Genomic DNA, 21,061 nt, shown 5'->3' on the forward strand with positions numbered 1-21,061 from the left:
ACGACCGCCAGAGGCCCAACGGAGTCGGGTTCGGTCTCGGGGCTATGGGCGATTCAGCAGCCTGTTGGAATCAATTCCTTCGGAATGCAAGTATTGTGTTTCTTACATAGTTACACCTCGCGTCGAGAAGAGTCTCAGTATTGGTACAGTCCACCACTGTGGGCCCATCATATTCACGCCGCTGGATAGATAATCGCCGACACCCGCGTTCCTCGTGTAAGTGTGGAACGATTGTGCGTGTTGCGGTTGAAGACCAGGGATACTTTGCTTTAATACGTATACGTAGCCTGTGACTGCACGCAGAGAAAGCCAGGCTTCGCGTTGGACGTTCAGTGGAGATGGTGGTCGTCGTCCAGGAGGAGGGCTGGGAGATCGAGATCCGATCAATCCCTCGGATGCTTTTGCGCCCAGACTATGTAGTATGGAATCCACCGGACTCGTCTTCTTCATGTACAATAGTAGGTAGAGACTAGTAGCACATGGTATGTTTTCTGCTCGTGTTGTATGATTTGTTGTCAAAGACAACCAGATTTTCGCGACGCTCGTATATGTACTCCTCCAAATCGGCAACCAGCCCTCTCCTCAAGTCATTGGACCATGAAGAACGCAAACTCTCATCTCTCTGGCTTCTACCGGTAGCCCAACCACCGTACCATTAGCCCGTAGCCTGCATAACGCCTCACACCGTTGATGTACTGCCTATCGACCCCTTATCGGCGTCGTCGCAAAATCGTCCAGCGAAAGCAACAAGTGAGAGATGGTATAAGTTACACCTATCGTACAACAGTCGGAATCCACAAACCAGCACCCTCCCGCCCACAGCAGTCTCAGAACATACCCTGCCGCCTTGGCAGCTCGACCGGCGGCGGACGCCCTGTCGCGCTCCCCGGGCGGTCCCTCGACCGTGGCGGCGGCGCCGGGCTCCCACGGGGCGGGCGCATGAGCGGGTTGCCCTCGCCCGTGGGCGTCTGACTCCGGAACGACGCGGCGCTCGCCGTGCGCGGCGGCGGCACGGGCGAGCGCATGCGTGATGGGGAGCGGCTCGGCGACGCGGACACAGGCGTCGGGATCGCGAGCGTGGGCATCGACGACGGGGGAGGGAGTGGGGGCATCGCTGGGGCCGGCGTGCGGGTGCGGGAGGGCGTGGAGGTGGGTACGGCGGGGGAGCGCGAGCGCACAGGTGTGGATGCCGGTGTGTGGATTGGGGTTTGTGTCTTCTCGGGGTGTGAGCGGAAGGGCGGCGGGCGGGAGGGGTCTTTAGGTTTCTCGACGAGTAGGTTGTCAAGTAAGAAACGGAAGTCGATGCCGTACTCTTCGAGGAGCTGTACAACGTGTTGGCCGGGTGACTGGTGATAGGAACAGGATGAGTATGAGACGTACCTTCTTGCTTTGGAGGTGCGTGATCTGGATAGCTTCGTCGATCGTTTGCGCGTCGACATCCGAGCTGAACACCTGTTTCCGGAACATCTCGGCGTAGAGCTCAATCTGTTGTTTCGCCCACTCGACGAAGCCTGTCAATCATGAGCGACTAGACCATCTACGTTCAGACCAAGCAGCACTTACTGCTGGCCATCTCGTTCTGGTTGAAGCTAGCGAGGAACCAGTCCGCCGTGTGCTTGATGCCCGTGAACACCACCGTCGCCAAATCGGCAATATACGCCCCAATATGTCCCTCAAACGTGATCTTCCGCACACACTTCTTGATCACGTCGGCGCGCGCGCCGAGGAAGGTGCTCCGCGCGGCCGCGCCCGCCTTGAGGCGCACCAGTAGACCGATCACGCTCACCACCGTCGACTTCCTGTTCGACGGTGTAGCGAGGCTTTGCAGGAGCGCGGCCGAGAGGGACGCCTTCAGCGGCGTGAGCTTCGCGGCGAGCGCGGGCATGATCGCGAGCTTGCCCTCGCCCTCCTCGATGAGGACGACCGCACGGTCCCACTCGCGCAGCGCGATCGCGACAGTGAGCTCGTCGGACCAGTCGCCCGTCCAGCGCGCGTCGCGCTCCGCCTTCTCTTTCGCGGTCGCGCCCAGCTCGCCGGATCTGGTTGCGAGGTCGGCCATCCACTCCGGGAGGGGCGGGACGCCCTCGCCCGTATATGCCATGGAGGCCCGCTGTAACAAGGCGTGAGCAGCGCGATATCAGTACGGTGCGACGGGGTACACACGTCGCCGCCCATGAACATGCTCTTGCGGCGCTGGTGCTCGCCCTCACGCTCTTTGCGCTTCTTCGCCGCGGCCTCCTCCGCGACCTGTCGGAACTGCGAAAGCAGATTCTTCTTGTCTACGGAGATTTCAGTCCGATATACGTGCGTCTCCTTTCCGTGCCGGATCTTGAACACGTTGTTCATGTCTAAAGAAGCCGTATCAGCGCACCGCGGGTGACCTTTGATAGAGTGTGTGGTACAGACTGGCAGAGTCTTTGGTGTCGAGCACCAACATCTCGGTGAGCGGCCAGCAGCGCTCCGCTACAAGCTTATCATTCTCGCCGTTGTTCCTCCGCTTGCGCTTGCGCGCGACGAGGACTGCGTCGTCGAGCAGCACGAAGCGCACGGGATGGTCCACCTTGTATGTGGCGGGGTTCAGGGAGACGACGTTGTCGATCTCCGTGATGACGTGCCGACCGGGCGTGGTGGGCACGAACTTAGACGAACCCTCGATCTGCATGTGGAGGGTTTGCATCTGATTCGCGTAGAGGATGCGCAGGTCGGCGATGGAGGAGCGGACGTTTCGTCTTCGATCTATGCGCAGGGTCAGTATCGTTTACGGCTGCAGATGGGCTGCGGTCTGTACCTGCCACTGATGCGGAGTCGTCGATGTGCAATAGGGATGGCATGCCCTTCCACTCCGCTAGTGCCTCCTTGAACTCGAGCATCTCGTTCTCGAGGGTGCTAACCTCCTTCGAGACAAGCATGAACTCCGCATAGCTGTATCACATAAGTCAACTGAAAGCGGTAGAAGCGAGGCGCGCACGCACTTCTTGAAGACGTTCTTCTGCAGATCTACCGCAACGTTGTCCTTCTGGCCTTGCAACGAGGACTGCAGTGATCTCAACTCCGCCTCAGTAGAGTTCGCCAACTTCGACTTGAGGTCTGATTCCAGTCATAAGGCCCAGCAGCTACGAGGATCCGAAGCACACGCACAAGCATCTGGGTCAAAGTCATCCTTGTCTAGCAGCCTTAGCTCCGACACCATAGGGTCCTCCCTCGGCTCTTCCGTAAACCTCTGTTCGTCCTGTGTATACGTCGCCGTGCGCATGCCAATTGGCAGGGCAGGCATATCAGGCACAGACGCATCGGTCGGGGCAGATATGTCGGCGTAACGCATCGACATCCGCTTCTTCATCTTCTCCCCGACACGGGTTGCGCGACGCTCTGCATTGCGCGGCGCGGGCTTGGGTGCACGCACAGTGCCCTGCCGTTGTGCACCCTTTGGGCGCGACTCGGAGGGCTTCCGTGACCTCAGCGACTGCATGGTTGCCGGCTGTGCACGCTAGCAAGTATTGGCGCAGTTCAGAGGCAAGCTGTACGAGGGAAGCCACAGATTTGCAGATCAGCTTTCTCGGTATGAGAGCAGCAAAGAGGAACCGGTTTCAAAGCTAGAGGTAGAGAACTAGAAGGCGCTCAGCAGCCGAGGATGGTTGAGGATGGGTCGTAACTGGGGAGGTCGCTGCGTTGCACGAGGCGCTCATACAGCACCGATATTTGTTCCCAATAAGGCAGGTCTCCTATTCCAGGCAACGGTCCACTACAAACTACCGTATATCGACTCCACTTTTATGAGAAGCTTCTGCCAGATATACAGGACAATTTATGGATGAGACGCTGGGTTAGTATGCTCAAGTGGCATAACTCGAGTAGTTTCTAAGAATTGCCCGTGAACCCGTGAACCCTAACCCTGAAAGAGGTGAGGGGATTACGAGGGCGAGCGCCTGGTGTCTAAGACATCTTGCACCCATCCACCAACCTCTCGTGCTACCACCATGCCTGAAGCTCTCCCAAATGGTACCGGGAACAAACCAGGAAACAACTCTAGCTCACTGGAGGCAGACATAGCCTTGCTGTCCAAACTTCTGTCCCAGAACGTTGATGAATCCGACCCGGACGTCGTAGAGCTCCTTCGCCGACTGGAGGCTGCGGAGGGGATCGCGGACGGGGTGGAAAGCCGCCTCGACGGCATTATCGATCATCTAGACAATTTACTCAGCGACTTGGAGACCCAGACTTCCGCGAAGCAAGGAGAGAGCGGCGATACCGCAGTTGCTCAAGTCGAGGAAGAGACTATAATCGTCGCAAGCACGCAGGAGGGCACGAAGTGACCACGGAGGAGAGGGATGACTGCATCCTGCCGTAACCCAGTGAGAATGCACCATGCACTCGAAATTGTTTCTGCTAATCATTGTTCAGCGATGCTCACTGTCCGGGGCTGTATCCCAGCTGTGCCCCCAGTGCCGAAACACATCGTTCAATGGATGCTATGATTGCCGCAGGCATCGAGAGATCCGGCGATCCCGACAGGGATATATCAGGACAAGAACCCCGGGGACGTATTCGAGAGGATGTGAGCCATCTCCATGCACCCTAAGGCCCACCTTCCTCGATTCAATCCGTGAAGCAGGACACCTGGTTTTCGTGATATCATCATCAAGAGCCCTCGCTGTTCACCGCATGCAATACTGCTCGGGTATCCCTCTGAGCTATGTTCGAAACCAATCAAATTCATTATGGGATAAGAACCTCCCACCTGCCACGCCCCGGCAGACCGGAGTCAAAGTACGCACGCCCACGTTTGTGCTTCCGATTGAGCCAACGTAAGATGGTAACTCCATGATGGTGGTTCTGACAAAATCATGGAGTATGGCAGCTGTGCCTCTGTCCCCACACCTTATTTTGACGGCGTGTCAAAATCGCGCGCGGCGAATTCTCGAAAGCCAGCCACTGCCTCGCCACTACGTCCAACAGCTGCGGTACTGCCAACTGGACGAGCAACGGGCGTTGTCCGTGAGATGCGCGAAGCAGAAGGCCAGTGCATCGTGATATCTTCAATCAGGGAAGTTCCTAGGAAGCTCCGCATGCACCGGTGAAAGCTTTCTATAGGCCTGTTCTCGTGAGACATTGACCCTGGCCTCTCTTCTCCCTGCTACAGGTTGACTTGGCGCCCCGTCATTGCATCCGCGGCGTCAGCTCTGGTCATGCCGCAACGCTGCGCGGGATCCCGTCAAGGACGATGGAGGATCCTTCATGCGGTCGTCACTCGGCCGCATTCGTGCCAGGGTTCAAAACTCTGTTCTCACTGAGGAGTCTGACGCGGATTGGCTGCAATGCAACCGTATATAACCGGAAGACCCTGTCGGCCTCGTTTACGGCACACCACCTAGGCTCCCTCATCCGCCTCTCCTTGGGTGTCAGCTACTGAGCCTCTTGTACATATCTCTTACTCTGGCCGGTGTGCGTTCCCTGGGCCACAGGCCACAACCTTCGCTCTGATATCTCGAGCCTCCCACTATGACCATACTCATCGACACCGCCGAACTAGCGGGCCTCGCTGTGGAAGGTGTGCTCTATGGTATGCCAGCCCCGTATATCTTATCACATCACACGCTCACCCAGACTGTATACGATCCAGGCATATTCCTCTGCTTGTTCTGCGTGTGCGGATACGACCTCGCCAACCGCCGCGGCCAATTCAGGCGCAGGCTGAGTTGGCCGATGGCTGCGGCGGGCGTACTCCTCATCCTGTTCGCGACTGCGCGCTTTGCCGTGGATTGCGCGAACATCTTCACGGCGTTCATCCGCCATGACCCTCGGACGGCGCGCCTTGGCTACCTGCAGGACGTGAAGGAGCCGCTGTTCACGACCAAGCACTGCCTGTTCATCGCGGACCTGCTCGTGGGCGACTCGTTCGTGGTACGTCAAGGACCGGGACTCACGAGAATGTTTCAGATGCTAATCGCAACTGACTTGCAGAACTATCGTTGTTGGGTCGTTTGGGGGAAGAACTTCTGGGTCATTGTGATACCCGTCACCTTCTCCCTCATCAGTGCAGGTGGGTCCGATCCACCGGGTTTGGTCTATAAACGTACGCTGACGACGTACAGTGTCCGGCTCGTACACGATGTGGGCGTACACCAACCTCCCCAACGAAGCGATCCACACCGAGGCCACCTGGCTTACGGTCTTCTTCTCCCTCAGTCTCGTAGCCAACGCTATGGCGACATGTACGCCTCTACCCATCTCCACGAGTGTAGCTCACCTCAATTGGCGTTCTGTTCCCTCCCAGCACTGCTGGCTTATCGTATCTGGTCTATCGACCGCCGGCTGAAGAACGCGCTCGACACGGAGGCGGACCAGTCGCGCCTCACCCCAATCGTGCGCATCATCCTCGAGAGTGGGCTCATCAACGCCGCATACCTCTTCGTCATGGTCATGACGCTCGAGTTCGGCTCCGAGATCCTCGAGCTCATGTCCGAGATGGTGCGTCTAATCGCCGTGACGAACTGTTGGTAGCAATATTTTAACCTAACTCTAACACCACACATTACTACAGGCGGTCCCGCTCACTGGCATCATCTTCTCGATCGTCATCCTGCGCGTCGGGCAGCAGCGGCATGACGATAGCTTCTACACCACGCAGCGGTCGACGACGTTCTCCTGGGCGGGCCCTCAGAAGCGTGTGTCTGCGTCGAATCCGACTGCGACGAGCCTCACCGCAGGTGGGTCTGTGGGCATGCCGCTCGAGGTGTACGTCCACGACAGCACCACGAAAACCCGGGACGGAAGTACGGCGCACTCGATGGCGAACTCGGTGGAGGAACTCGATGTGTGATTACTGAGTAGTCGGGGTGGGCACATAGCAGCGCAGGCATGTATAAATATGCAAGGACTTGATTAAATGTATATGTGCTCCAGTATACGATGGGGGCGAGAGGATATCGATGGAGGGCATGATTTGGGGAGGGGCAACGCCTGCGAGCCCTCCCGTGTTTGTTCGTGTTTGCGATTTCACGAGACGCCCATAGAAAGTGGTACTCAAATTGTGTTTGACGGTAAAGCGTGCACACACATCGTAGCGACATGAAAAGTGTCGGAGTAGGGGCCCTTTGTGTATGAAAATAAAACGTTGATTTTAATTTTCCTGAAAAACGTACACATCTTCCGGAAATTGTGGTCGGCGGGTGAATTCAGCATGTTTGAACAGCTCAAATGCAAAAATAAATTCGCCAAAAGCGAGAAATATACGGCGCGGGAAGAATAGTCGGGTCGCGCAGTGATAGATGAATGTGAGGAAAGTGGAAAATGCATGTATAGCTGCGCGGGTGCGCGCGCGCGCGTTGACCGCACGACTTGCGCCACACTCGCGCCGCGCGACATCACGTGATGGAAGAACGCACCCCGCGACGTGCATCCTTCACAGCTAAGGCGGGTTTGTTGGCTTCTACTGCTTTCCAAAACACATATTTCGCGTTTCTGGTACACTTTATGTATATCATATCAAGTATACAGCTTTATAACTTGCTGGAATAAGGTGTACTACAACGCACTAGGAGGTATCAAGTTTCACAAATGGTACAGCTTAGTTTTTAAGAATTCCAGCTGTCTATGGAGAAAAATGAGGGCCACCTTCGACATCAGGACCACGAGAACAATGCAAGTTGTCATGAAGCTTCGGCTCAGAAGGCGCGCGGCATGCAGAGTATCGCGAGAGAGGCAGGAGAAAACGGCACCAAGCTTGCAATGCTCAGCGCGCGCAAGAGAGCTAGTCCTTGATCTTGAGGCTGAAGAAGATCCACCCGCTTCTATGAAAATTAAACGCGAGAGAAGACACGAGAACGTGGTCGCTTTTGAATAAGCCATGGTGCAGTATTGCGCGCGCTGCGACAAATTAACATAGGTACATACCACTGGAAGGCTGAAGCTTGCTAGAACAGGCTGCATATATTCGGCAGTCCGCTCTCCCAACTACTATATTTGCTACCGCCCTTACATACGAGTCTGCCACAAAGTACCTTAATCTTTCCCAGCTCTGCTAAACAGATTTTGACTGCTAATTCGTTGTATATTCTACTTTGCCAGCTGCTTCGCGCGATCAGCCACTGCAGCAGACGCCGAGCGCGCGCGCACACGCGTCTAATGAAACGCGACCGTGTTTTGCGCCAGCGCCTGATGACTAAGCTGGCCATCAGCCTTGCAGGCGTTGCCCCTCCCCACATGATTCTGAATTCCTGTCGAGGGCCGGGCGCGCGGAGTCCGATCAGTACATCCATAGGCGCTTGCTCTGGCCGAGAGAAGCGCCTGTGCCATTGTGGCGTCGCTCACCTTGTCCTCTCACCACCGCCTGCGCCCATGCCCGGCCTGCTCTGCTTACTCTTCCTCGAGACCTAAACTACTGACACACATAATCTACACATACACGATGCAAGCTCTTCAGGACAGCCTAACCTCGTTGCTGGCGTCGCTGCCTCCACGCCCCATAAACAAGGTCGCCCTCGACGCGCTTGTTGCGCAGACATTAGAGGAGTCCAGGTCAAAGACTAGCCCGGACACGTGGAAGGCGAAGTGGGAGTATGTGCTCAGGAAAGAAGTCTACGAGCTCGCCGTCAGTATTCATGGACATCTTTCCGCGTTGCAAGCTCACCCGCATGCAGGCCACTGAGGGCACGGCCCTCAAGCACCCGGAGACCAAGTACTATGACGGGCTCAGCGACAGACTCGACCTCATTCTCACCTTTACCGAGCATGGTCCGTAACAGCAACGCTTCGCCCTCACTCTTGCGCTCACCCTGCGCTCGCAGACGCATGCGACCAGATCTTCCCATTCAACACCCTCCAGGACCTCCTCGAGACACAAACGATCGCCTCATGCTCACACATATTCTCTTGGATCGAGCAGCGCGCGGACCGCCTCACCGCAGGCATGGTCCCGCAGAAGGGCAAGGCGCTCGTGCTCCTCCGCACGCTCAACGACCTCCTCCGCCGCCTCTCCAAGATGGGCGCGACGACGCAATTCTGCGGGCGCATCCTCACGTTCCTCAGTAGGGTGTTTCCGCTTGGGGAGCGTAGCGGTGTGAACCTCCGGGGCGAGTACGGACCCATGTGGGAGGGCCCTGGCGCGAAAGGGCATGAGCGGAAGGATGAGGAGGCGAACCAGATGGAGGTCGACGAGACGAAGGAGGAGCAGGCGTCTAAGGAGGCCGAGCGGAAACGGAAGGAGAAGGATGGTATGTATATCAGGTTTCTCTTGTCCGCCTTGAAGCTAAGTTGCCACTTCAGACTTCTTCTACACTTTCTGGTCCTTGCAGCTTCCATTCTCTCGGCCACACCTGTTCTCGGAAACGAGGACGTTCTCGGCGTTCAAAAACGCGGTAGATAAGGTACTGCCGGTGATCAAGGAGGCCACTGCGAAAGAGCGCGCTCTTATGGGCAACAAATCATTACACGCGACTGCCGGTGCCTCTAGCCAGCTGAAGCGAAAGCGGGCACCCGCACCAGCAGCCGAAAGTCCCGCAACCAGCGAGTACTACTTCGCGAAGTACCTGACCAGCCCGGAGCTGCTGGACTTGGAGGCACGTCTCGCATTGACGAAATTGAACCCGCCTTACTAACCCTTCGTTCAGATCTCAGACACGCATTTCCGAAGGCAGCTACTCTTCCAGCTCCTGATAGTGCTAAATCACCTCCTCAACTTCACCAAAGCCGCTAAAGCGACATGGTATACCCCGCGGAACCGCTCGCTCCAGCTCGACTTCACGCTCGAGCCCACCGACGCCCAATGGGTGCAGGACACTATCGCCCGCGCAGTCGAGGAGCTCCGCCAAACGTCACCGCACGGGCGTGCATTTGCAGAGGCGGTGCAGGTCATGCTCGAACGCGAGAAGAACTGGGTGCGATGGAAGAACGAACTCTGTCCGCCGTTTGACCGTGAAGCGTGGCACGCAGAAATTGAGATCGACGGAGAGAAGAGGCGAGTTGGCTTAGAGGAGGCCACGGAGGGTGTGCGGAAGAAGATGCGCATGGACCCGGAGGAGTGGCCGCATCGTTATGGAAGTGCGCCGCTGACCGAGATCTGGGAAATGGGCTACCGGGACCTGCGCGACCTGGAGCACCCCTTCCAGTTCAGTTCACGTCCGTTAATTCCGGAGTCTCAGCATGCTGACAGAACACTAGGGCTGGTGACGTCAAAGACTTCGTCAAGAAGGTCAAGCAGGAGGACGCCCGCATCGAGATGCGCAGAAAGCAGCTTATGCAGAAGGCAGAGCGTATGGCCCAGGCGCGAGCGAAGGCAGCCGCGCTCAAGGATGGCGCGCCCGCACCTGGGCTCCCAGCCGCGGCGAGCACCGTCCCGTCTGCGCCCCCGGCACAGCCGGCACCCACAGTACCATCGGCCGCGTCTCCAGACCCCGCCGCTGCTCATGCACGGAATACGCTCAGTGCCCCTGCACCGCTCCATCCATCGCTTCCTGCGAAGCCTGGAACGACACCGGCTTCGGGCGAGAGCGCGGCACCGTCTCCTGCCCGGGTGGCTACACCCAATCCGCCACCAGCTGCTGCACCCGTGCCTACACCAACACCTGTAGTCGCTCCTGCGCCCACGCCTGCGCCGGCACCGGTCCCGGAACCAGCCGCGATCGTCCTACCACCAGATGACCTGATCCGCAAGTACGAAGAGGTACGTGTCATCATCGTCGGTCTTGAATTCGGGTTACTGACCGGCTGTGCGAACACAGAACAAGCAGCGCTGGGCATGGCTCGCGCTCCGGACTGCGCGTGACCAGTACCTGCAGTACTTCGGGCGGATCGGCGCGGGCGACGTGGTGCTCCTCGCACAGGAGATCGAGAAGGGCCGAGTGGAGCGCGAGAAGGCCATCGCTGAGAAGGAGGCGGCTGCAGCACAGGCGTCAGCGAGTCCTGCGCCTCCTGTGGGCATGGACGAGGGTGCCGCGAAGGAGAGCGCGAAGGACGTTCCCCCTGCTCCCGCCCCTGACCTGGAGAAGGGCGCGGGGATGACTGAGAGCCCTGAGAAGGACACCGAAGGAGATGTGAAGATGGAGGACCGATAGGGCTGCGGTGCACATGTATGTTTTCCCCATGAGGGGTTGTAACGGCACTGCCAGAGCAGATGTTCCTCCGCGCACGCGCTGACGATCATTGGAGGGTCGGAATGCATTTGCTCCCCATTTGTGGCCGGCGAGAGTCGGCACCGACATGACGACATGTCGAACGGGCGGTGCGGAGGCGAGTCGGGCCTCGTTGGCCTTTGGGCCCGCGCTGTGATTGGACGAGAGGTACGAACGGGAATTCAAGTCTGATCTAGAGGCGCGAACGGGAATTCAGGATGATCTGGAGGCGCACGAACGGGAATTCAGGTTGATCTGGAGGCGTACGAACGGGAATTCGGGTGCGCTCGAGGGCACGAACGGGAATTCAAGGCGATCTAGAGGCGTTGGATGTTTTTCGGATCTATAGAACCTCTCCGCCCGGAGACTAGAGCAGGAATTTGTGGGAGCGCAGGCGTGTGGGCTCCGGTCGCATGAATCATCGAGGGCGGGTCGGGGACGCCGCTGGGCGGGCCGCGGGTCCGTGCAGAAACGGAAACGATCGAAGGAGGATGGAAGGAGATGGCTGAATCGATAAATACGAACTGGCCTCCTCCCGTCCGCCCAATCCTCTTTCCCCGCCGCTTCGCAAAACCCCACACTGCCCCTGCGACCATCGCAACCATGTCTGCACAAGACGACCAGCCCCTCAAGGTGGGTGCCCACACTGACCACGGCGTGCGCGAGCGGTGCTGACGGACGCACAGCGAGTACTAGTCACCGGCGGCGCGGGATACATCGGTACGCACGCGCCTTCGCACAGGCACAATATAGACGCAGATACTCATCAGACACATGTTCTTGCCTCGCGCGTGCGGAATTTGAACGCTAGGCTCCCATGTCATCTTCGCCCTGCAAGAGACGCGCAGGTACAAGGTGATCTCCGTCGACAACCACCACAACTCCTCCCCGAAGGCCCTCGAGCGCGTCGCTCAGATCGCGCGTGACAACCTCCCCGCCAATGCATCCGAAAAGGACAAGGACAGCGCGGAGATCGACGCGCAAACCGCTGACCTGACGAAGCGCGAGGAGATCAAGAAAGTGTTTGAGAAGTATGGCAAGGGCGGCATCTGGGGCGTTATTCACATCGCGGTACGCTTTCCTCCCCCCTCGCGCTCAGCAGCGGGGACCATAAGATGGACGACCGCTCACATGCGTACATACAGGCATACAAGGCGGTTGGCGAATCGACCGAGATACCCCTGACATACTACGAGAACAACGTCTCCGCAACGGTATACCTCCTCCAGATCGCGTCCGAGTTCGACTGCACGCGCATCGTATACTCATCCAGCGCGACTGTATACGGCACGCCCCCGACCATCCCCATTCCCGAGACGACTCGCCTGGAGGCCCACAGTCCGTACGGAAAGACGAAGATCATGTGCGAGACGATCATCTCGGATCTCTGCAGCGGTACGTCCCCTGAGTTGCGGATTCTGGATTCGCGCTGACAGTCTTGCAGCTGAGCCTAAGCGGTGGCGCGGCCTCTCGCTACGCTACTTTAAGTGAGTTCTATTTCACAAACAACGCGGATTGCGCTGACGGTCCTCGCAGCCCTGGCGGTGCGCACCCCTCCGGTCTCATCGGTGAGGCCCCGATCGGCCGCCCCGGAAACCTCTTCCCCCTCCTTGGCGCCATCGCCGTCGGTGGCCAACCTAACAACCTCAAAGTATTCGGCAGCGACTACCCCACTCCGTACGTAGTCCCAGCCAGCACTTAGCCCCTGTCTGACATCGCGCGCCATTTTCCCAGGGACGGCACGTGCGTGCGCGACTACCTGCACGTCCTCGACCTCGCGCGCGGCCACTTGCTCGCGTTGGACGCGCTCGCGCCCGAGTCGAAGGTGTTCGACAATGCGACGAGCGACGCGCGCTACAAGGCGTACAACCTTGGCAAAGGCAAGGGTCTGAGCGTGCTCCAGATCATCGAGGCGATGCGCAAGGCGACCGGTTTCAACTTCAAGTACGAGATCGTCGGACGCAGGTGCGCAGTTTTGACTGTCGACGCTTGTAGTGCATGAGCTGACCGTTGCGACATAGGCGCGGGGACGTGCCGGACCTCACCGCGGACCCGACCCTCGCAGAGAAGGAGCTCGGGTTCAAGGCGAAGGAAGACCTCGACGCAATGTGCCGCGACCTCTGGAACTGGCAGACGAAGAACCCCAAGGGTTATGACGCGTGATGCATATGCCCCACCGAGTGCATAGAGAAAGACGAAGATGAAGAAGTGCTGGCCCGACTCCTATTCTAATCGCTCGCGACGGCCCGCCGTCGCTGTCGGACATGGTATGTAGGCTCGAGTAGAAGTCGGTGTGCTGAATGTACAGTATACTGCTGCGTGTCAGCCCCTATTGCTGCAGATTAATTCACTATCTGGATCGCCGAGAATTGGAGTGAGGTGCATCCACTGCCTCGGAGCCATGGAAGTGTGAATTTGGCGTTGGCGCTCATTTGCGTCCGAGTCCTCACCCCCACGATGTCACGATGTAAGTCCGTCCTTCCCCCATATGCTCTTCGGGCTGGACGCGATGCTCACCATAACCTGTTAATATGCAGTCTCTGCACGATGATGCGACATGTGCATATATTGTTTGCAAGCGCTATGTCAAAACTAGCACCCAGCTTGGCTTTATGGCAACGTGCAATTGCTCCCGACACTTACAGCAGCTGAGAGTCAGGGTCCTATTCATACCTCCACGGCGTCCCATTCCCCCTTCGAGCTCCTGATATGCTCGCTGCCCTTCTCATGATCTCGCATCATGAGAGAATCCTTCTCTAACGTACACCCCGGGACAGTACCTTTAGGTCATTTGACGGCCTTACTGACCTTCTGTGGCTCTCCGCGGTCCCATGGTGCCACGGCGCTCGCTGTAAGTGGCGGGCGTACCGTAAAGCTGGCGACGCATTCAAACACGCTCACGCCAAAGCGTATATAGGGCCGCCGTCGCCCAGTACCTCGCGCTCGAGGTCGACGCTCTTCCTACTTGCACGCCATGGTGTTTGGAATACTCGGTGAGTGACGTCTAGCCCATCCGATACCGTCCATTTACTCACTCGCTGCACGTATCTCCAGAGGACAGGCACTTGGACCGTGTTCCTGGCACCGGACTGCTATCGGACCAGAGAATTGTCGATGGGCACTCGGTCGCTATCGACGAGGCCAAGCACCTCAAGCGTGGAACGGGCAAGTACGCACACGTCGTGCTCATCCCGCAGCCGTCAGACGACCCTCGCGACCCGTACGCTTCTGTTGCCTGTTGGGACATGAGCACGCCCTTATGTCTCGTTGAACAGCTTGAACTGGCCACGATGGAAGAAGGAGGCGTGTTTCTGGACGCTGTGAGTACTCTCGGCCCCTTGTTTTGGTTTTTGTCTCCTAACCCGGGGACATGACAGTGCATTCGCTGCAAGTCTTGACGGCGCGCTGTCGCCCATGGTCGGGCCTGGCTATGTCCTACTCGCTAAGCAGTTCAATGTTTCGGTGGACAACATAACGTCGTCCTTCGGGTTCATCCTCCTTGGTCTTGGCATCTTCATGTACGTCGATGATTCTGGTCTCCAGCAGTGAGCAGTGCTCATTCTCAGTGCTCTAGGCTTGCGCAAAATGCTCTTGCGGTGAAGTTCGGCCACCGGATTGTTTACTTGGCCTCCGTATCTCTGGTAGGTTCTCAGCCTTCGAGTATGAGGTTGAGACAAGGCTCACAGGCAGCAGATGTTCATCTCGTGCATATGGTGTGCCCTGAGTCCGAACCTGGCGTCCATCCGCGCTGCGCGTCTCTTCCAAGGGTTCGGTATGTCAGCACTCCAAAGGTATACTGTTCCTTCGACGCCGGTTGTGCTGTTCTCATACCACGTCTGTATCCAGTCTGGTAGCGTCTACTCTGGAGCAGATTTACTGGTAGGTGTACCGCGATGAGAGCGGAACTCGGATCTGACAAGCCACACTACTTCTAGCGTCCACGAGAGGGGCTCGCGCTCTGTGATCTGGAGTTTTGCTATCATGGCCGGCATCACGCTGTTAGTTCACGACCAAGTTGCTTCAGTCATACCAAATCTTGCATGGCTGATGCATACGGGTTTATAGGGGCCCATTGATCTGCAGCTTCGTGATTCAGAATCTCTCCTGGGAGTTCGGGTTCTGGTTTGTGAGCATCCCCCTCGGTATGACGGTCATTGCGGTGTTCTTTTTCGTACCGGAGGTACGTGTGGATGCATCTCCTTGTCTCTGGGCACACATCTGACTTGGGCTTTACTACTCGTAGACCACCTTCAAACGTGAAGTCACGTCGAATGCGCTGAAGAGACACAGCAGCGACGATGACAGCTTAGAGAAGGTTGCTGCTGGGAGCGACGTCGAGAGCGTCGATGCGCCGTCGCAGCCTTCAATGCCAAGCTACCTGTCACAGCTCAAGATTTGGCATGGCACCTTCACAGACGTGAGCATGTGGAAGATCTTCCTGCGGCCATTCCCGTTCCTCCTGTCTCCTGTGGTGCGTAGTTTCCCCTCCCATGCTGTGCTTTTGTTCACATTAGGCCTGCGAGTGCAGACATACTTCGTGTTTCTCTCGCATGGGATGCAGACAGTGTGGTTAAGTGCGTATTTTCCATGATCAGCGTGCTCGGAGGAATCAATTGAAGAGGTCACTTTGACAGGTTTGGTACCGCTGTGTTCGTCAACGATCTTCACGCTCGAGTACAACTTCAACGCATCCCAAATCGTGAGTTGATTCTGTTCCTCTCATCTGCCTTACTCCTCTCTCATGTTTGATCTTCCATTAGGGCTTGACTAACCTCGGCGGGATCGTCGGCATCGTGCTCGCCATGGCCGTCACCGGCCCGCTCAACGATTGGGGTGTCGTCTGGATCGCCAAACGGAACCGCGGTGTATACGAGCCCGAGTTCCGGCTTATCTTCATGCTCAGCATGCTCTTCGGCGTGTTCGGCTACGTCGGATGGGCAGTCGGGAATGACCACCACATGCCTTGGATTGGCGCCGTCGCCTGCATCACGTACGTTCAAGCATCTCCACGCCTCGACATAAGCTGACCACGCGCAAACGCAGAATGCTGAACTTCAGCATGGTCGTGTCCGGGTCAGCCGCGGTGACGTACCTCCTCGACACGCACGGGCCGAACGCGCTGCACATCCTCGCGCTGAGCAACTTCGGAAAGAACATGGTCCTCTACGGCTCGACGTTCTTCGCGAACGGCATGGTCCTCAGTCGCGGCGTCAAAGTCTCGCTGCTCATCCTCGGCGCGTGCCAGGCGTTCTGCTGGCTCGCGTCCGTACCCATGTACATTTACGGGAAGCGCGTGCGTTCGTTTGTGAGTGGCCTCGTTTCTCCTTGTCACCCGTCATGGCGTTTTTGTGGTGTGAGGCCGACGCTGACGGAAATTCGTCAGATCGCGCGGCATCCGCACATGTTTCGAGGAGAGCCGACCGCGCAGCAGGCGTTAACAAAGTAAAACTTCTCTCAGCTGTCACGAAATTCTATGTTCGGTAAATTGTATCATCTCGTTGTACTTCTACACACATCTCCCCGTACTCACCAGCGCTGATTATGCCGTTGCCGAGCCGCTGTGTGACTAAAACCACATCCATCATACTGATTCTACTTAGGACGATCGGCAAGCTCGCTAAACTAGTAGGATGGCGGGGCCACGCTGTGATCGTGGCGCCTCAAGCGCGTCAAACAACTGGCAAACAATACCACGCTGTTGGTAACAGTCTCACACAACTTGCACACTGTCTGAGGGGGGTGAGCGTACTGGCCAACATGCCCCATACTATACACAATTTTCAGCGACACCTTGTCCCGTAGGAGACGCGGCGATGTCTGCTCGTAGCGCCAACGCATGCGTCATGAAGGCGCGCTGGTAAATTAAGCGACAGCACTACTAGTTTTCATTTTGCCAGAATAGCGTCAACTTCCTCAATTGTATCGGGAAAATAGGACAACCTCAACGCCTCGAGGTTATCCTCTTCGTTTGACTGTTTTAAACGTCGTTCACACGTGTGTTCCCTGCCAGAGCACTTTACAGACACCGGGGCACTCGACCTAGCGCCACTTGATACGTCTGTCCGGAGAGGTCAGCCCTACTAGACCGATCGAAAGCTCGAGGAAGGGAAGCATAGCGCGGGCCATGCCAACCACTCAGCTGCCACAGTACGTGCGTCAGAACTGATAAATGATACCCGGACCTGCCAGCTGGACTTTCGGCTCGGTTCTTCAAAACGTTAGTACCTATCTTCCTCAGGCTTCCTCAGATTCATGCGTTCATCGCTCCGCTCAACGGAGCCCCCGTGCTTCAAAGCCGGTCGGCTCGGAGGTACTGGGATCCTGTACGATAGTCCAACGCTGTCGCCATCCCAAACTTCTGGCGCGACAGCGAGACGCCGACCGGTTTGAGCTCCGTGTGCCGCCCGCATGTGCATTAACGGGGACGCCAGGAACGGGTGGCACTGTTCAGCGCCGTTCGATGCCGTCCAAGGAATTAAGGTGAGTTATGATCGGGTCCTCGGAGGCTTGGAACACCGCTCACCCGACGGTTCTCTATGTTCAAGAAGGCACGCGGGGGAGTTGCCATGCTCGGACGAGGCCACACGGCGCGAGTTGCAATCCATCTCTTCGATTGGAAAGAACAAAATTCAATCACCATCACTAAAGGCGGCATGGTCAAGCTACAAGCTCTGGCGATGAAGTGGTTCCTTAACACGTCAGCGGGATCTTGTACGAATGGGTGTAAAGGCGTCAAACTAACCTTGTATCAGGTCGCCACGCCCGTGCTTCCTACCAAGCCTGTTGCGGCTCTTGCACCGTGAGACGGTATGTCCGACGGTATTGCACGGCCGGGTTCGGTTTGGCGCACAAAGGCGGCTGCCGCCCGAGCGGTGATCATCGACTCCGTTTCCAGGAATCCCGGATGAGACAGGCGCCATCCCTTGAGTGACCGTCTTGGCGAAAGCAGCTGAGGGTATTCATCTGCTCTGTACGGGGCTATAAGCATGCGCATCTTCGTAAGAGGAGGCTTCTGCCCAGTACGGACCGCACTCAGGCTGGCTACGACGTCGCCAGGCCTGTTGAGCTCAGTTCTCGATATAGAACCCATCGACACCCCCGTCGGGACGAGAGGCCAGGCCCATCGCGACGTGGTCATGACACACGAAGACCCCGGCGTATGGCGTCCGCGTGCCTGAAGCTGCCTAGCCACTTCTGCTTCGGTATGGCCGCTCTATCCGCTACAAAGTCTGTTAATTAACGCACGTCCCCCGCCTCCTAGTGGTCCGGGAGCACTCACCTCGATGGCCGACTTGCACATACACGGCATGACGCACGCTCTTGCGACCGCTTTCTGTCTTCCTCCGGTGTCGGTTTTAGCTAGTGGACACCAGGACGCGCGGCGCAAGGCGTCCAAGACCCTTGCCTGCGCCTCAGGCAGCGACCGTGACTCGCCTCACCACGCCCGAGCAACCGCCCTTCCTCTTCCTCTTCGACTTCGCTGCGCCGGCGGCCCCATCGCACTCAGCCAGGCAGCTCCAATCTGACCGCAGGCGCCTTGCGACACCTGCCAAGGGCAGAAGCAGACCCCCGGCCCCCCGCGTCGCAGCCCACGGTGTCTGTCTGTGTCTGCCCCGGCGTGACGGTGCACGCCAGGCGCGGGCTCCCGCGTTCCCATGCGAAGCGCGAAGCACGCCCGCGGACCAGGATTAGTCTCGCCGGGCAGCACCGCCGCGCATGCAATGATGCCGCCCAATCGGGCGTGCTTCCCCTGACAGGCGCAGGCTCCTGCCGCACCGGGCCCTCCCAGCGCGCGTGTGGTGGGCAGCTGCGCACTGGGCACCCGCCGGCCCGCTGCAGATTGGCTGATAGCTGGAGCCTGCAGCAAGCATGGGCGGAACCGTTCACGCTAGGCTCAAGCTCGAACGGGATCTGTGGCTATGGGTGCGCCCGAGCGCACGCGGGGTTGGCCGTTCGTCTGGCAATACCATCGCTGGACAGTGGGAAGGGAGGCTTAGGCAGTCGCGTCTTCAATAAGTGCGTTCTATCGTCTCGGCAGCGGCGCCAGTGACGTGTGCACATGCTCGACGACGCAATGAAGGCCGCCTGGACGCCGCTGCAGAGCTGTCACCGTGCAGCGATGGATGCGGTATAGCACTCCCGCATGCGCCGCTGCGTATACGTACGATCGGGTCTATCATGCCGGGCACGGAAAACTTACATACGTACGGATGGCAGCGCTGCGGGCGCCCCGGGGCGCACGTCAGGGTCGCTGCGCCAAATGGGGGAGCACATGCTGCCGCCCCGCCCGAGTGCTCCAGTTCCCAGCTTCCCAGCATCGCGCGACGCCCTGTATCTCCTCCCAATGCTCAGACTCGGATAGAAGCTTAGGCTCGCGGGCTCGCAGAAACGCAATCTGCGTTCTAGCGTTCTTCGACACGACCTTCGCGTCTACGTTTTCGCCCCACGCTTCGTAGCGTCGGACACGCCGCAGCCTCAGCAGCCCCGAGGAATAACCTTCACCCTATCATATGTCTCCGTCGCCGAAATGCTGAGTTTATGTCCCCGCACGCCCCGTGTCCCACGCATGCAGCAAAGCAAAGAATCTGCCGTTCACATAGGCTCCGCGACGGGGCGCGCGGGGCGGGAAGGTCGCAGCAGTACGGCATCCCGCGCACAGAAGCCCTCGCCCCAGCATCCCGCGCGAACCGCCGCCTGGCACCTGCTGCCCACCAGCCAGACGGAATGCGCGATGCCATGCCTGCGGCCAGGGTCGGAAGCCCCCAAACCATCTGACCCGCTGGGACTGCGACTTTCCGGCAGACTCTGGCAGCCGGCGCTCGGCGCCTCCTATATACCGGTGGCCAGATAGTAATGTAAGCGCCGTAAACGCCCTGATATGGTAATGCCTCCACTGGGCGCCTCGCGTTCATACTCCCGGCGAGAACACTGTAGTATCTACTCCTGGCTAGTTAGACATCGTAAAACAAGCACAGTGGTGCTCGCAACCTCAAATTATAAGATTTGTGCACATTTATATAATATTTGGGACAGGTTTGAAGCCATAGAGAGGTACTAGGAGGAGTAAAACCTTACTACTAATCTTATTAACTTGCGAGGGATGTTATAACGGTGCTCATACTTGTACAGCTTCTATTTGAGAGTGATAATACTTTAAACATGGTTCTGAAGCAGTTTTTAGGGACGCGCGCGTGATAACCATGTTTGGGGGGGCACGCGCATTGCGCACGAAGTCGCGCCTCGCGCGCCGCGCGTCGCGAGGTCGCAGTTACCTCGTATACCTCGCGCGACTTCGCGCGAGCAACGCGGGCACTGCGCTCACCCTTATTGACGTTCAGGAAAGGATTATATACTCCCGCGCGCGTGCAGAATCTTTCTGATTATTATTTACTTGCATTTCCACCGCCCATAATGAGTTCAGTAGCGCCCGGTAGGAGGGCGCTTGATTACGGGTTTATCTCGACTTACCTGCCTCAAAAGGTAGGTGCCTCCTGTTATCTCCCTGATTATCGCTCACGTGAGTCTGCCATCACAGTCTGGCGGACTCCGGCGGAGGATTGTCTCCCAGTGGGTCAGATGCTCTCGAAGCCCCGTAACCGGCCACTAGTGCGCCCATACAGTGCTGCCAGGTGCCGCATTCCTGCTGGCCGGGCCAGGAACGCGCCCGCTGCGTGCTGTAGGACAAGCTCGAGACCCGGGCCTGCTGCATCAGATGTGACTGCAGCTGCTGCATGACGGCGCCGGTCCGCAGACGGGGAGCGGAGGCGCCGCACTCACTCGGTGCTGAGGGCATTCGGCAGCCGGGCTCCCCCGGACGGGAGGGGGGTCTTTCGCGGGAGATGCCCACCCGGGCTCTGTCGTAGGTTCATTGCACCCGCACGCGAAGACGTCAGGCCTCGATGGCTCGCACACACGGCGGCGGGTGACGTGCAGCTGGGAATATCGCCGTATGT

General features: G+C 58.0%; 5 protein-coding genes across 5 annotated transcripts; 4 read left to right on the top strand and 1 right to left on the bottom strand.

Annotated features, from left to right (window-relative positions):
* Positions 1 to 827: 827 nt before the first annotated feature.
* Positions 828 to 3,608, bottom strand: TRAVEDRAFT_157459 (exocyst subunit EXO84; the record flags this gene model as incomplete). The annotated part of the gene is made up of 8 exons (XM_008034328.1): positions 3,139 to 3,608; positions 2,973 to 3,087; positions 2,789 to 2,922; positions 2,407 to 2,736; positions 2,164 to 2,348; positions 1,564 to 2,110; positions 1,381 to 1,511; positions 828 to 1,322 (listed from the first exon to the last, which is right to left on the bottom strand). Exons 1-8 carry the CDS (start codon positions 3,467 to 3,469, stop codon positions 828 to 830), a joined length of 2,268 nt encoding a protein of 755 aa, XP_008032519.1. The 5' UTR covers positions 3,470 to 3,608.
* Positions 3,609 to 3,963: 355 nt separating this feature from the next.
* Positions 3,964 to 4,722, top strand: TRAVEDRAFT_157463 (uncharacterized protein). Its single transcript, XM_008034329.1, has 3 exons — positions 3,964 to 4,352; positions 4,402 to 4,555; positions 4,613 to 4,722. The coding sequence occupies exon 1, from the start codon at positions 3,978 to 3,980 to the stop codon at positions 4,311 to 4,313; it is 336 nt and encodes a 111-aa protein (XP_008032520.1). The 5' UTR covers positions 3,964 to 3,977; the 3' UTR covers positions 4,314 to 4,352; positions 4,402 to 4,555; positions 4,613 to 4,722.
* A 777-nt stretch (positions 4,723 to 5,499) lies between these two features.
* TRAVEDRAFT_32679 (uncharacterized protein) lies at positions 5,500 to 7,571 on the top strand (the record flags this gene model as incomplete). The annotated part of the gene is made up of 7 exons (XM_008033737.1): positions 5,500 to 5,560; positions 5,621 to 5,901; positions 5,962 to 6,040; positions 6,093 to 6,212; positions 6,275 to 6,468; positions 6,542 to 6,778; positions 7,539 to 7,571. 7 exons carry the CDS (start codon positions 5,500 to 5,502, stop codon positions 7,569 to 7,571), a joined length of 1,005 nt encoding a protein of 334 aa, XP_008031928.1.
* Positions 7,572 to 8,407: 836 nt separating this feature from the next.
* TRAVEDRAFT_54920 (UDP-glucose 4-epimerase) lies at positions 8,408 to 13,474 on the top strand (the record flags this gene model as incomplete). Its single annotated transcript, XM_008034137.1, has 14 exons — positions 8,408 to 8,590; positions 8,640 to 8,733; positions 8,787 to 9,212; positions 9,265 to 9,557; positions 9,609 to 10,105; positions 10,159 to 10,660; positions 10,719 to 10,910; positions 11,795 to 11,828; positions 11,920 to 12,179; positions 12,254 to 12,503; positions 12,553 to 12,595; positions 12,645 to 12,785; positions 12,843 to 13,073; positions 13,130 to 13,474. The coding sequence occupies 14 exons, from the start codon at positions 8,408 to 8,410 to the stop codon at positions 13,269 to 13,271; spliced, it is 3,288 nt and encodes a 1,095-aa protein (XP_008032328.1). The 3' UTR covers positions 13,272 to 13,474.
* Positions 13,475 to 14,082: 608 nt separating this feature from the next.
* TRAVEDRAFT_67757 (MFS general substrate transporter) lies at positions 14,083 to 16,609 on the top strand (the record flags this gene model as incomplete). Its single annotated transcript, XM_008034330.1, has 15 exons — positions 14,083 to 14,101; positions 14,163 to 14,328; positions 14,384 to 14,428; positions 14,486 to 14,626; positions 14,683 to 14,749; positions 14,802 to 14,899; positions 14,955 to 14,987; positions 15,044 to 15,106; positions 15,174 to 15,288; positions 15,352 to 15,579; positions 15,637 to 15,682; positions 15,743 to 15,807; positions 15,869 to 16,098; positions 16,152 to 16,413; positions 16,492 to 16,609. The coding sequence occupies 15 exons, from the start codon at positions 14,083 to 14,085 to the stop codon at positions 16,552 to 16,554; spliced, it is 1,641 nt and encodes a 546-aa protein (XP_008032521.1). The 3' UTR covers positions 16,555 to 16,609.
* Positions 16,610 to 21,061: the final 4,452 nt, after the last annotated feature.

This window comes from Trametes versicolor (genome assembly GCF_000271585.1).
Source record: "Trametes versicolor FP-101664 SS1 unplaced genomic scaffold TRAVEscaffold_1, whole genome shotgun sequence".
NCBI classification, from domain to species: domain Eukaryota; kingdom Fungi; phylum Basidiomycota; class Agaricomycetes; order Polyporales; family Polyporaceae; genus Trametes; species Trametes versicolor.